The following is a 15,553-nucleotide window of genomic DNA, read 5'->3' as shown; positions in this document are numbered from 1 at the left end:
GTCATGTCACTTGCTCCTGTGATCTAAAGGAAGTTCCCCTGGCAATGAAGGCACACTGTGAATGGGAACTGCACTGATCCCTTGTGTCCCTGTGCCCCAGCTTCCTTTTTGTTTCCTTTGGTGGCGCTGTATTGGCCTGAGGTCAGGGTCATGGGGACACCATCTGGCCTCAGAGTTTAGAACTAGAGCAGCCTCCCAACCCTCGGGCTGGGTCGCCCATCCCCACCCCTCCCCACCCCCACCTCGAATTCTCACTATGCCTTTGCTCCTTATGAGTTGTCAGGAGGACTGGATGGGGCCAGTTCCTGCATCCTTTCCCCACACCCAAATCTTCCCTTCCCGCTGCCTTGCAGAGGCCGGACACAACGTACGCTGGAGAAGGACAGAGTGGCCAAATCCCAGGCCCAGCTGTCTCCAACATCAATTCACAGCATCCCCCAGGGAGGCCGGGTAGATCTTCTGGGAATAGGACCAGCTACATAATTTGCAGATCCCAATGCAAAATGAACATGTGAGGCCTTAGTTCAAAAGTAATTAAGAACTTCAAGGCAACGACATTAACTTCAGCGTAGGGCCCTTCTGCAAGCCTGCACGTTCAGAAGCCAACCTGGGCTTGGAGTCTCCGATAAAAACCACCCTGGAGCTGCCGTTCCTAGAGGGCCTGCCCAAGCTGCTCAGGGCAGAAAATGGGCTGTCGCTTCCCGGCTGTTGCATCTCCTGTTGCAGAGCTGAGCAGAAACATCTCGTGGGCCCAGAGTGTCCTCAGAATCAGAAACATACCTCGAGGAGGAAAGACCTCCCACCCAAGGCAGATGGTTTTCTGGAAGGCTGCAGGCTGCTGCTGTCAGAGGTTTGCCTGCTAGCAGAGCTGTGGACAGAGGGAGAGAGAGGGAGACAGAGAGGCTGAAGCCAAATGGGGAGGCCTGGGGAGGACTTGGCAGTCTGAAAACCCCAGAAAGCAAGGGCAGGTGAGCCCAACTGCCATGTGAATTCCTGGCCCTGAGTGTGGGGAAAACACACACACACACACACACACACACACACACACACACACACAGCCAGGCCAAACTTTGCAGAGAAAGGAGAGCAGCAGAAATTCCCCAGGGCTGGGGGCTTGAGGAACAGCTTGGATCGTTGAAACGTCAGTAGAAAACACGTGCAGACTCCTGAGAGGTTGCAGAGGGGACCAACAGGCCAAATAGAAACTTCTAGACATATTTCCTTTGTTGTTCTTTCTCCTCCCTCTCCTCTTTCTTCTTAGGTTTTAAAAAGTTGCCAACATTTCAAATTTAGACTTCACATAAAAATTCATATTCCTGGCTTCCCTGGTGGCGCAGTGGTTGAGAATCTGCCTGCCAATGCAGGGGATACGGGTTCGAGCCCTGGTCCAGGAAGATCCCACATGCCACGGAGCAACTAAGCCCGTGCGCCACAACTACTGAGCCTACGCTCTAGAGCCCGCGAGCCACAAGTACTGAGCCGCGTGCCACTGCTACTGAAGCCTGTGCACCACAACTACTGAGCATGCGCTCTAGAGCCCGTGCTCCACAACAAGAGAAGCCACCGCAAGGAGAAGCCTGTGCACCGCAACGAAGAGTAGCCCCCGCGAGCCACAACTAAAGAAAGCCTGCATGCAGCAATGAAAACCCAACGCAGCCAAAAAGAAAGAAAGAAATTTTTTTTTTAAATTCATACTCCTAGTAGCTCCAAAAAAAAATCCAGAACCTCTAGTAACACTAGAGCCAAGTTCCTATATGACAGCAATCTACTGCCTCCTCTACAGGGGCTGGTGGCCTCTTATTTGCCGCAGTCCCCATCACTCCTAAGGTCTCCCTGACGTTGAATCCAAGTGGCAGGTGCTACGTATTTGTGCTTGCGCTGCTGTTTTCTCGTTATGGAGTTAAAGGGAAGGTGAATGTTTCTATCAAAAGCGGGAAACTAGGAGGCTGACCAAGAGTTCCATATACTTCAAGAAATATGGGAAAGAGCATGTTTCTTTGTGGAAGTGAAGAGCCTCCCTACAAGTTTAATACGCAAAGAATTTCTAAGTAAAAAGAATACAACCGAAATGCCCTGTGAAACAGACCACAGCAGTCCCTGCACTGCCCACCTCACTCAGTCATGTCCCTATTGCATCCGTGAAGGCATCCAAAACAGAGTCTCCTGGACCAGATGTCTCCAGAATGCAAGGGCACTCCCAGCTTCTTCTCCCATGAGGGCTCAGAGCGATCTTTCTTTTGTTCTGTTCTGATGGTTTTCCCAGCAAAGGCAGAGGACTTGGGGGATTCCGAGAATCTCCTGTCACTTGGTGTGGGGTCAGTTTCCTTCTCCCAGAGCTGTGTGGGTGTTTAACCCCATGGGTGGTTTCCTTCCCGAGCCGGGAGCACCACCAGCGTTTGGCATACCTGTCAGCCCTCCACTGGGCAGTTGGGGGGTCCAGTTCAACAGGGGGAGGGGGTCTGAGGCAGCCCTGTGGCCCTCCACAGCTGGGCCAGTGTCCCAGTCACTGGGAGGGCAAGGAAGGTAGGGGGTGGGGTGGAAACTGGGAAGGCCATGGTGGGTGTTGGCCAGGCCATAGTGGTTGCTCAGACGCAGGGCTCCTCGCCCACGGTCAGGAAAGTGACCTGCAGAAGGTTTTAGAGATAGGCGGGGGGGATGGGGGGGTGGGGGGGAAAGTAATTTAGTTCCCACCAATGTTTGGAGAGCCATATGCCAGTACCTAGAAGTTCCCAGAGCTCAGGCCTGGGCCAGTGGGAGCCATAGGTGACTGAGCCAGGCCTAGAAGGGGTGGGGTGCGTGCTGCCTGGAAGGGGAAACTGAGGACACCGTGGAAAGTGTGCGATTCTTTATGTAGCCATGTAGCCTCGCCTTCCCATGTCTACCACGGGGGGAAACCGGACCTGCCTCCCGGGGCTGCGGGGAGATAATTAGTCCTTCTAAAGAACATCGTAATCCCCAAATCAAAGGGGGTTCAGAGCTGCAAACTCACTTTACAGCGAGCTCTGTCAGCCACGGGAGCACCCGCTGCAGTGGGTGGGCTCTGATTTGCAGACCCTCCAAGGAGCCAACTCCTACAGGGCTTGACTGGCCTAATAACTGCTCCACCCACCCACTCGGAGGGGCCCAGCTCCTGACCTCCCCTGAGAACCACCTCACCTGCCACATGGCTGCCCAGAGGGGTGTTCATAAGTAGCACTGAGCACGGACAGGGTGGGAATTCCTGATGCCCCATTTTATAGATGGGGAAGCTGAGACGGAGGAAGTGCCCCCCACCAGTTTACAACTTCCTCATAGGTATGGACCATATATCAGTTTTCCTCCCCACTGGCACAGCCATTGCGCTCAGTACTGTATGCACTTAAAGAAGGACTGGTCACACAGGACAGGTGAGTGAAGGAAATGTCCCAGAGCTCCCACCCCTTTTCCTGCCTGCTCTTTCCGCCCTCTCCCGGCCACTTGCTGGGGCTTCAGCTCTTTAGCAAGGCTGTCCCAAGGGTATCAGAAGAGTGGAGAGACACATGCAAACTGGGGTACCAGGCAGCTGTCCCCTTGATGCACACACTTGCGGTTTTCAAAGACCTGGATTCAGGCCTGTCACTCCCGACCCCTGTGACACTGGCCATCTTTCTAACCCTGAGTTTCTCCAGGAATGACCATGCTGGGGATGCATCAAGCGGCCAGAGCCGGGCTTACAAAGGGGCGACGCGGCCCTCCCCCGGGCCTTGGGGCGAGTCTGGGCGCCGCGGAGGGGCCGGGGGCGGGGCCGGGGGCGGGGCGAGCGGCGGCCCTCGCCAGCCCGGAAGGAGCGGGAGGAGGAGCCGCGCGAGTGAGAGTCGTTCCCACGTGAGAGGCTCGGCGGCCGAATTCTTCGTGTGCGGCGGCCGCGGACCTCCCGGCGTCCGGCGAGAGGGAGAGACCTGGTCCGGCGCGCGCGCGCGGGCGGGCGGCGGGGCCGGCGCTCGGCTGCGCCCCGATGCGGCGGCGACCCCGGGGGCTGTGAGCCCGGCGCCCGCCGTCGGAGCCCCCCGCGCCGCCGCGGGCAGCGCCCCTCGGGCACGCGGCATGCGGGCGGCAGACTCTGGCACCTGGGAGCGCGTCCGCCAGCTCGCGGCTCAGGGCGAGCCGGCGCCTTCCTGCGGGGCGGGGGCTGGGCCGGCGCGCCCCCCGGGACCCGCAGCCTGCGAGCCGGCTGCGGACGCGGCGGGGCCCGGCGATCGGCCCCGCGCCGGGGCGCCCTCCGTTCGAGCGGATGGCGACTGCAGCCAGCCGGGTAGGTGCGCGCCGGGAGGGGAGGGCGGCGCGGCCGCAGGCCGGGGGAGGGCCGGGGCCGGGCGCGCGGGGGCGCTCCCGGCCGGGATCGGGCCGCCGCTCGTGGCAAAGTTCTCGCCGCGCCCTTGACCCAGAGCACCGGACGGGGTGCAGGGGGAGACGCGCGGGACGCGGAGTTAGTCTTCAGCATGAGGGCAGGGGTTGTGGGGCTCCGCGGCTTTCCGGCAAGAGCCCCCTAGAGAGTTGCAGAGGGAGGTCAAGGCCAAGCCTGCAGGAGCCGTGCGATCCCGCGGCGCTTGGAGACCCAGGTTTGGGCCGTTTCCCGCGCCTGATCTGGGAAGCGTGGGAAAGGGGCCAGCCTCGCGCGAAGTTGGGGAGGCCCCCTGTGACCGCACCTGTAACCCACCTGGCAGCCCCATTAAGTGCCGAGGGGAGCGCTGCCTTCCCGCCACCCCTCGTAGAGGAAAGTGAGGGCTCGCATTTGCTAGGAGCGAAGAGATTTCTCGGACACTTGAACGACTAAGGCAGAAAGAGAAATCGCCGCGGAGGAGACACAAATGCAATGGTCTCATCGTGCATCGTTGGCTAATCCGCCCCAAGCGGAGACCAAGCGGAGAGCCCCGTTTGAGTGTTAAAATGTTCCGAGTGGATGCGCCCGTTCCATTCTGTTCCGCGCTCAGCTGGTCCCTCCCCGCTCAAGTTAGGTCATGGAGGGTGGGGCACAGGAACCCCTGGATCCTCAAGATTCCACAGTAGGAAGGTGGAAGGGCTTCCGAGAAGGGCCTGTCATAATCAGTTTCAAGTTTGAATACTTTTTCCAGGAAAAATGGAGGGGGGGGGCACCACATGATTATTCATTATTTCTTGAACACCCAATGTGTTCCAGTAATTTACATGCAGTGTCTTATAATCTTATCACCACCCTGGCAGTGAGGCTGTGTTATCTCCAGGAAGATGAGGTCAGAAAAGGCTGGAGTTTAAGGGACTTGCCCAAGCCCCAAAGCCCTGAAGCCATGGTACTGGAATTTCAAATTTTGGCTGTGGATTGACACCAGAATGCCTCTCCCAGGCAGCAAGCTTACCAACTGGGAAACACCAGGCTTATTTACCTAATAATTATTTCTTTCCTATGAGAAAAAAGCCAACTGCCAGGCTCCCTAATTCCAGACTGCCTGTATTGGTTTCCCCAGGAGATGGAATCCTGAGCGTCAGAGTTCTAGCCACAGGGGCTGGGACCACCAACCAGCTGGCTCTGATTAGCTGAGCTGCCACTGGTGTCCTGGAACAACTGAGGTCTTGGGTTACCAAGGTTCTGGAAGAGGGACCCTGAGGCCTGGAAGGAGCTTGAGTCCCTGGGTGGTTGGCTTAGGGGCTGGGTCTGCTGGAGACAGTCCCACCTCCCCTGTTGCACAGAGCAGTTAGAGACCAAGACAGCTTGGTGTGAAACAGAGCAAAGATGCAAAGAAGCAGCAAATGGGAGGGCTTGGGCAAGTTGCTTGATCTTTTTGAGACCCAGTTTACCCATCTGTAAAGTGGAGATATTAATAATCTCAACTAACATTTTGATCATTCAAAAGCTCATGCCTGGATGAATGGATAAAGAAGATATGGCACATATATACAATGGAATATTACTCAGCCATAAAAAGAAACGAAATTGAGTTATTTGTAGTGAGGTGGATGGACGTAGAGTCTGTCATACAGAGTGAAGTAAGTCAGAAAGAGAAAAACAAATACCGTATGCTAACACATATATATGTAATCTAAAAAAAAAAAAAATGGTTATGAAGAACCTAGGGGCAGGACAAGAATAAAGACACAGGCGTAGAGAATGGACTTGAGGACACGGGGAGGGGGAAGGATAAGCTGGGATGAAGTGAGAGAGTGGCATGTACTTACATATACTACCAAATGTAAAATAGATAGCTAGTGGGAAGCAGCCGCATAGCACAGGGAGATCAGCTCAATGCTTTGTGACCACCTAGAGGGGTGGGATAAGGAGGGTGGGAGGGAGACACAAGAGGGAGGAGATATGGGGATATATGTATATGTATAGCTGATTCACTTTGTTATACAGCAGAAACTAACACACCTTTGTAAAGCAATTATACTCCAATAAAGATGTTAGAAAAAAAAACAAAGCTCATGTCTGCAAAGCACCTTGCCTGGGTCATAGTTGATGCTAACGAATGTAAGTCGTCAGCTTTACTTGTGGGGCACCTGTTAGTGCCCCCATTGACTCAGTTTCCCATTAGGATGTGATGCTGTCTGCTCCATCTCCACCCTCCTGAACCGTGTTGAGATGACATTTGTCTTGTCTTTAAAATACTTCAGTGATCCAAGGCTGACTGTTGGACCAATGGAGGCTGTTATTATGTACACAGGTAGAAGAGGGCTGGGTGGAGATAAATAGGTTTACTTTGTGTCTATATAGACTCCACTTGTGTATTCATAATAACAATATCCTAATGACATGGTGTAGCTGAGAAATGCCTGTCTCTGAGGTCTGGGGGTGGTTCTTACTCCAGTGGCCCTCATGGTGTCCCTTTAGGGCAGAGAGCAGTGGAAATCTCCTTTCCTGATCTACAGATGGCATCACTGGTGTGAAACAGGATCAAGCCAGCAGCAGAACAGGAAAGTTCCGAGTTCTCTCTACCCTACCACCCTTCACCCTTTTTTGGCGTCTGGCTCTTAAAGACCAAACGCAGTTTCTGAGAAGGTCTGTGGCGGCTGGCATTGAGGACAGCGTGTCGTGGACACAGGTGCTCAAAACCATTGGCTGTCGTGAGGGGTTTTCCTCTGGGGGGTCAATGGGAACTCTTTGCGCTTGGAAACGCAAGCTGAAATTATTGCTGAAATGAACCTTTTAGCCAGGCTGTGAGGTGACTCACCCCAGGATCTTAGCACATTAGTCCCCAGCCGAATGCGATGCTCGGTTTAAGGAGCTGCAAGAGTGCTCTTTTGGGTGACAGCGTCTGGAAATTGGCACTTTCAGGGGTTTGGGGAAGGGGAAAGAGAGATGCTTGCTTGGCACCTTGACATTGCTCGTGGGGGATGTCCTGATATCGGCAGGGTGACAGACCCTGTGCCGGTGACAGCTCCGGCCTCCAGGGTGGGGCCACTTCCAGGGGAGGTTACCATTTGCGCCTGGACTAGGGAACAGAGCAGGAGAAGCAGAAATTAGGCACAGTGTCGGTCTGCAGCTGGTTCTGCCCCAAATCTGTTTGACCTTGAGAAACTCCGTTAACTCAGTTTCCCTGTTGGTGTGGTGGGAATGACTCCACTGGAGGAGAGATTCTTCCAGAGCCCCCACAGAGTGTTCAGGTGATCACTGAGCCTTCTGAGACTGAGAACGTGAATGATTCCCTCTTTGATTGTCCCTTCATTCAGTTACATTTCTTGAGCATCTACTCCTGCCAGGCACTGTTGTAGCTGCCAGGGAAGTAGCAGCAACGAGACAACTGCAGCCCTTGTTTCCATGGAGCTTATATTCTGTGGGAGGACATTTCCAGTAGGCAAATACACACAGGATGTGTCAGGGGATGGTAAATGCTATGCACAAAAAAAAAGCCAGGTGAGGGGTTAGCGTAATAGGAGCGGGTGCTTTTTAGTATTTAGGTAGGTGATCAGAGGAGAATGAGGTGAGGTATGTGGGTGCTGAGTCCCTAAGGCAAGAGGATATTGCCGGGCGGCTAAAGGAACCAAGTCATTTTTTTTTTTGGCAGTGTGACTTGTGGGATCTTAGTTCCCCGACCAGGAATCGAATCGAACCCGGGCCCCCAGCAGTGAGAGTGCTGAGTTCAAACCACCGGACCGCCAGGGAATTCCCGACCAAGTCATTTTTTAAAAGTTGTTGGTAAATTAGTATCTTCGTAGACTGGGCATATCTGAAGCCTACCCAGACTACCTTCCTTATTAGTCATTTGAGTTCTTATCTCCTCTTGCCCCTTCCCCTCACATGAAGTCCCCTGGAGGAGGGGACCAGACCTGTGTTTCTGTGTCCTGGCTTCCATCCTGTGGCCTGCCAGGGGCCAGGCTTGGTGCTAACCAAACGCCGAGCTTTGTCTTCATCAGTCAGCCCTTCCGCAACCCAGGGGGAGGTGCAATTGCTCATTTCATCCACAGATGGGGAAACTGGTGCTCAGAAAATTAGTAACTTGACTGAGATCACACAGCTAGTAGGTATCACAGCCAGGACTTGGCCCCAGATTGTAGACCTCAAAGCAGTGTGAAAAGACCTTGTCTTGATCTTAAGAAAGTAGACTCATATTAAGAGTCAGGTCCATTTTTCCTTTAAATTTTTATCTCTTAAAAAAAAAAGTTTGTCCTCTCCTTGATATTCCTTGGTTTAAGCAACTCAAGCATTTGCTTATCTTTGTGCCTTTAGCAATTTCCTCACTAGGTCGGCTTTGAGTTATCCCTTCTGTAAAGGATTTCTGCTGGGTTGGTGTGAGGTTGAACCTCCCCGTTGGAATCGGGGATGCTCTTAGAAAGTCACCCACTAGGACCACGAGGGTCTATTGTGAGCCTCCTCAGTAATGGGGTGGGACAGAGGTAATTGGGGGCTTGGCTATTCTCGACAATCAGGAAGGAAAGTCACTACACTTGAATATATTTCCGATTGGTTTCCCTTGGGAGGTTTCCTGTGGCCCAGCCCCCTCCACCCTGTGTGACTGTTCACAAAGGGGGACTGAAAGTTCCTTCTGCCAGGGCAGTGAGTGCAGGACATCAGGTTTGGAATCAAACACAACCTGGTTTGAATTCACCAGCTCTACTGCTTACTAGCTATGTGTCCCCAAGCAAGTTAGTTAATGTCCCGAGCCTCAGTTTACCCATCTCTAAAATGGGATCATATTACCCACCTCAGAGTTGTTGGACAGGCATCTGTATGGTTAGCATCCTTCATACCCATGGGGCCTGCTGCCTACCTATGCCATAAGGGGGAGGGGAAATTCCCATTTATCCAGAGTCCAAAGGACTTGAGTGTGTGTGTATGTGTGTGTGTGTGTGTGTGTGTGTGTGTGTGTGTGTATAGAATTTTTTAAATATTTGACGTTTGACATATTGGGATTTGATGAGACAGGTGGTTTTGAAGGAGTGCTAGCCTTCCAAGTCATCAGAAAGGCCTTCTGAGTCATCAGGAAATTTCCAGAATGGTCTTTATGTTTTGTGTAATATTCCAACTTAGTCAACTGGATAATTTGCTAGAACCCTGCAGCCATTCTGGAGAAAGAAGAGTTTACTCCCTTTTCAATCATCTCAAGAGCCACATGGCACGCATAGCCCAAGGAAAGTAGCAAACACGCCCCAGCTCTAGCCTTTCTCACCTGTGACACAGCCAGTTGGCAAAAGTGGAAAATCAGGCACATTGGCCTGTGTACAGATTTTAGCCCCAGCAGATAAGCATACCAAGTGTGTCATTAAAGCTGTCCAAAGTGATCACCATGGGGATCCTGTGTTTGCTGTGAGTCGCTAAGGGCTATAAACACTCCAGAGAGGATGGCAAGCCGTGGTTACAAGGTGTGTGCGTGCAGGTGTGTGCAGTTATTTTTTATGAATTTACTCTCCGTAAACGCGTTTCGTGTTGAGCACATCAGACGAGTGCCTGTCCGGGAGGGGAAAAGTCAGGATTGCCTCCTGTTCACACAGACCACCCCTTCTGTTCCCCTTGGGGTAGCCACCCTGAAGGTGGGGACTTCAGGCTTTCTCTTGTCTGCTGTTTGGATGCCTTCAAGAGAAGCCAGTTAGAAGACGCTGACTGTGGCAGTTCCTCAGAGCCCTCACCAAATGGCATTAGCCCAGCAGGTGCTGTCGCAGCCCCAAATTTGGAAGAAATTAACAGCCAGAAAGGTATGACAGGTATGTGAGTCCCGCCTGGTGTCCTGGCCGTGAACTGGGTGACACTAAGTCTGGGCTAAGGAGAAGGGGAGTTGGTGGATTCAGTGGTGGCGAACCTCTGATTGCGTCGTGCTGGGCGTTAAGGACCTCTTCGGGGAACACCCACCGCCCGGTGGCCAATCTGCAGGTGCTGACAGCTTCGTCTTTTGTCACCGCCCGGATTTGGAGGCTGGCTTGGTCTCCCAACTAGTTTGGGCTGTAACTTTATCACAGGCATTGTGTTCCGTACCTTTTAATTGTACAGAAGCTTCAGAAAGCTCTCCCTGGGGGCCTGGAGAGAAGTAAAAACAACAGCTGCTAGTTGCTGTATGCTTTATTCCCTCACCTTACGGCTCAGCCTTGCCGGTGCACTCCTAACTCTGAAGTCCTATGTTCCCCGGGGCAGGGAAGAATCCGTATTTCTTTTCGGTAAGGTCCTATTAATGATGAAGAGTCACTTACTGAGGGCCGCCCAGGAGCCAAGCACTTTGTTACCCGCGTTCCTGTTCATCTCTCCCGACCCCTGTAAGGCAGCTGGCATTCTCCCCATCTTACTGGACAGACAGTTGAGGCTTAAAGAGGTTACACAGGTTATAGTAAGTGACTTTTCCAAGCTGCCGTGCCGGCTGCCTGCCCCACTGCTTCTTCCTTGTGGTTTCATTCATCAGCTGACGATTCCCCTAGAGCCAGTGGGGCACCAGGCAGAGGCTGTGATGCTCAGAGTCATGGGATTTTCTCATCTTTGGCACGCTGTCATCCAGTCAGCCAGGGGCAGTTGGGAGGGAGGGCCCCTGGGGCCCAGAGCTGCTCCCTTGGCTCCAGCAGACTTACCGCATGCCTCTGGCCCAGCCAGGATCCAAAGAGGCCGGCTGGCCCATGATGGAAGATTCGACCCTGGCCATTTGGGAACCTGGAATGCAGAGCCCTGAGAGGGAAACCTCGGCAGGGATGGGGTCAATTCAGTCCCTCTCCAAAGCGAGGGAACTGAGGCCCAGAGCGAGGAAGGGACCATACTGCAAGGTGTCATGTGGAGTAGTTTCCAGGGTCAAATGTGAAAACTTACAAAGGCACTTGGATGTCTTGGCAAAGCTGGGCGTTCTCTCTCTTCAGCCTCTTCCCTAGCTCCCTCCTGCCTTTTGAAGGGGGCCTCAGACTTTGGGGATCACATCCATCCCTGGCATTCCCTGTGGGCTCCTTCCTCCTGGGCTCTGGAGTGGACGTGGCTGCCCGCCCCCCGCAAGCTGGACTGCCTTCTTCGGTGTGGGTAGAAACGGCTGCCCTGGGTGGAGTCTTTCCTCTCTTTTGTTCCGTGGGAGAGACCGGGGGAAACCCCTTTTTACAGAAGGGGAAATGGAGGCACAGTGTAATCTCTTTGGGCCAGAGCCGTCTGATAGAAGTCTCTGCCTGTGCTGTCCTATATGGTAGCCATTGGATTTAAAATGTAGCTAGTATGACCACAAAACTGAATTTCACATTTTATTTGAAAGGCCACATGTGGCCGGTGGCTACTGTATCAGATGGTGCAGCCGGCCCTGAGTCAGGACTTGATACCACAGATGTGTCTGTGGCCCATCACAGCTCAGGAAGCCTGAGGTATGTTTTTCCACTGTGCTCGTCTAAGGCTCCTCCATGTGGTCTCTGGACCGCCTGTGTGAAAATCACTCAGAGCTTGTGTGGTTTTTCAGTTCCTGGACCCTCTACTGGACCCAGACAGTCAAATATCTGCAGTGGTCCCAGGAATCTGCACTTTAAACTCGTCACCTCCACCCCCAGGTGACTCTGATCTTCTCTGAAGTTTGAGAACCACGGGCTCTAGCATGTTCCATCTCTACTCCTGGCAGTCTTCCCAGCCTCCAGTAGTGCCTCGGTACCTTTCCGCCTTTGTCCCCCACCCCAGCCCCTACCACCCCACTTCATGCACCAGGCCAGGGGCTCTCAAGTTAGGGTGCCAAGACCCGCAAATCAGCCTCACCTGAGAACTTGTTAGGAACGCAAATTCTCAGCCTGCCCCGTACCTTCAGAATCAGAAACTGGGGGTGATCCCCGCCATCTGGGTCTTAACAGACCCCTCAAGGGATGCTGATGCAGCGTCAGCTTGGAACCAATCACTGAGCAAGACTGCTCTAGGAAGCTCCTTCCACTTAAATTTTTCCCCCAAATCTTTTCTGTCTTCTCCTCCCTCTCCCCCTCCCCTTCCCTCTTCCCCCTTCCCTCTGTACCCTGGCCTGTCCTCTCACCAGCTGCCAAGAGCTGCCGAGACCCTTCCACACCCAGGGACTGCTGGGAGTGTGGCGAGATGATCCCTCTGCCTTTCACAAGGGCCTTCGGGGATCTGGGCCTTACCCAAGGGGTGGCCATCACGGGGAGGCAAGCAGAGCGGTGGCCAGCACCACCCTCACCCCCATCCTCTCTCCCAGCGTCCCAGGTGGTGGCCGCCTGCCCGCCCTGTGCCAGAAGAGCAGAGGGCCAGATGGCCCCATTTCCCTGGGGCCCCCTCCTGGGGCAGGGCCCCTGCTGCTTCCCCTGGCATCCGTCAGCCCGGAGGAAGTTGGCACGGCTCACAGCTGTGCTCAACAGACAGCACTTGTCTATTTCCTGTCTTCCCAGCGTTTACAGAAAGCAGGGGAGCTGGAGGCCAGATCAGACGTGACCGTGCTACTTATCTGCTGTGGGACCTTCCTCGTGCAGGTCATTCCCCTCTGAACCCCAGTTTCCTATTCCGTGAAATAGATCCATAGTGCCAGCCTGGCTTAGCTCCCAGATTTGTGGTTGCTTTTTACCCGAGCCCTTGGATCTAGAAGTGCTTTGCACACTCAGAGGAGGCACCTTACAAAGGTGGTTGGTACCACCTCAGTGCTGGTGAGGGCAGACCTGTGCCTCAGGGAACTGACTCGTCCTGGTTAGCTTGGAACTTTCCTGGTTTCAGCACTGAAAGTCCCACATCCTGGGAAACCCCACGGTCCCAGGCAAACCAGGACAGTTGGTCTCCCTATCTGTATCCCAGTGGCTTCCAGACACTCAGCTTTGCCAGCCACACCCAGCTGCTTTTGCCATATGGAAAGTGATCCCCTCCCCGACCCTGCCCTCCCAGAAGTTAGGGCATCACCTACCTGACTCCTGACCCCCTCTACCTTTGCTGATCGCATTGACCTTATGGCCCTGCCCTCACTTCCAGCTCATTTACGTCTCTGGGCATCAACCGATGGCCTGGATGACCCACCACCCAGATTCCAACTGAGCATGTCTTTATTAAATCACATCCGCCATTTGTTTACTTATTCGCTCACTGGATAAATACTCATCAGACCCCGACTGGGTGCCTGGTGCTGACAAGCTGAGCCACGCCAGCTCAGCTCGTGACGCTTACATTCTGGAGGGGTTTTCTGTCTAGAACGCCTAACTGGAACCAGAAGAATGCCCTTCCTCAACCTCTCCCTGGATCCAGCAAAGCTCCTGGTTCGTCCACCTGGCAGGTGTTGAGTACCTCCTCCGCCTGGGTGTGGCGCTGGGAGCCGCGAACAATGTCAGCCGCTCTCCTGGCTCCTGTTAAGGGGCTCAGGGTCTCCTCACTGTCCCATGAACCAGCCAGCTCGTTCCCACCCCTCACCTTCTTCTTCTCTTACGGCTCCACCCCGTACAAAGTCCAGATTCCATCCTGTCCTGGCCCCATGCCCCCTTCTGCACAGCCTTTCTTGCTCATTCCAGCCCCTCCGTGCACAGTCCTGCCTTGCCGTGGGCGGGTCATCTGGAGACCAGGTCCTGCAGGAGCATTTCTTGAGCGTTACATGGGGCCTTCCTCCTGAACTGGACCCTCGGAGGGGGCGGGGGCCACAGGGCGCCTACGCATCTGCCTCCCTCCGAATGCCTGGAGCACACAGTAGGCTTTCAGGAAACGCTCCGAGCGGGAGGCAACACGCAGACGTGAATTTCTCAGCTGGAAGAACCTTAGGAGACATCGAATCTGGCAGATGTATTGGCGCACCTTTGGAGGAGCCTCACCTGGCAGGTAGGGCAGCACCTGGAGAACACCTGCAGCCCCACCAGTAATTGTTGGGGTTTGGAGGGGTCAGTAAATATATCCCTCTTTCCTTCTGGAATTTGGGACCCGCCAAAAGATAGAGACAGAAGTGGGACAGATAGAGCATGTGGCTTGGGCGCTGCTGGCCCCGCTCCCCTGCACGGGACCCCGTTCTCAGGCCCGGCAGCCACAGGCCCGGATCCGATGACCTAAGATAATGAGTCCATTGGGTTTTACTCCTGGCCCTCGTCCTTTGTGTCACCTGGTCATTGTCTGTCCATAAGCAAGTGGACAGTTTACCTTTCAGTTTCCAGAATCTTTGAGCGTGGTAGAGCCCCCGAAGTTCTTTTGTTCGTTTATTCTGCAAATAATTATGGTGCACTTGTCTGGACCAGAATCCTTCTTAGGTATCAGGGATATAGTCGTAGATAAAACAGTCCTGCCCAAAACATAGCCCTCCCCTCGTCATGCTTAAAGTCGAGGATATTTTCAGAAAATCAGACACCAAAAACTCTTTCTGTGTTTCCATTGTCATTGAAAACTTCCTGAAATGGCCTTTTGCTTCCCCACCTTGGTCAGCAGAGCAGACAGAGCCTGGACAACTCCCTTTTTGGAATTAGGCTTCTGCAGACCTTTCGGGTCCTAACTCAGAAGCTGAGCATCTTAGGACAGACAGGTGGTTGTACTTGACCCTACAACTCGCCCTGCTCACGTGTAAGAAAATAAGAAGCCATTGCATCAGGGAGTCTCTTCATTGTTTGCTTCTTTGTCCTCAAACCTAAGCCAGATTCCTAGTTAACTGGGCCTTACGGCTAGCTGGGACCTGGCTAGAGGAGGTTTGATTGTGTGTTTGGGCAGCCGCAGGGGTGTTTGAAATGACCAGCAGCTCCTCTCCCTTCTCTTCCCGCTGGGCTCTTGGTGTCGGCATCAGTGACTTCCCCCAGAGGCCGTGTGTCCCTGTGTGACCATCTCTCCAAGGTGACTGGGCTTCTGGCTGGGGCCAGCCCTGATGACCGTGGGCCAGAGCCCCACCCTCTTGCTGTCACCGAGCCAGCTCCACCCTCCTGCTTCCTGGGCTGACTTGCTGGTTCTGTTCTCTGGGTTCTTTTCGGAGACTTACTGTTTGCCAGGTGGACAAACCAGCGTTCTGAGTAGTTGTGCACTTAAGAGGCACCCTAGCTTCTCCCCCACTCCCGTGTCGCTGAAACACCGTAAGGTTCTCGTCACTTACGTGCACGCATGAAAATCATGCAGGGGAGCCTGATCGAAGGACTCCTGCTTTGCAGGGTTGCCTGCATTAAACAACCAAAATAAATTAGGTACATTAATCACCTCATTTTCCAGATGGAGTAACTGAGGCACAGGGAGGTTAAAAAACTTGCCCCAGGC

At 53.9% G+C, this 15,553-nt stretch overlaps 1 protein-coding gene across 3 annotated transcripts in view; it reads left to right on the top strand.

Moving 5' to 3' along the window:
- Nucleotides 1-15,553, top strand: part of KAZN (kazrin, periplakin interacting protein) — a 456,516-nt gene that overhangs the window by 292,993 nt on the left and 147,970 nt on the right. The window contains exon 1 of one of the 3 annotated variants that reach the window (XM_061184920.1): nt 4,006-4,270. The exons of the other annotated variants lie outside the window; for them this stretch is intronic. Coding sequence (XP_061040903.1) covers nt 4,063-4,270 — 208 coding nt within the window. The 5' untranslated portion in view covers nt 4,006-4,062. Of the gene's footprint in view, nt 1-4,005; nt 4,271-15,553 lie in introns of those variants that run through there. 3 annotated transcript variants of the gene reach the window in all.

This window comes from Eubalaena glacialis, chromosome 3 (assembly GCF_028564815.1).
Source record: "Eubalaena glacialis isolate mEubGla1 chromosome 3, mEubGla1.1.hap2.+ XY, whole genome shotgun sequence".
NCBI lineage: Eukaryota > Metazoa > Chordata > Mammalia > Artiodactyla > Balaenidae > Eubalaena > Eubalaena glacialis.
This window is presented reverse-complemented; position numbering and strand designations above follow the sequence as displayed.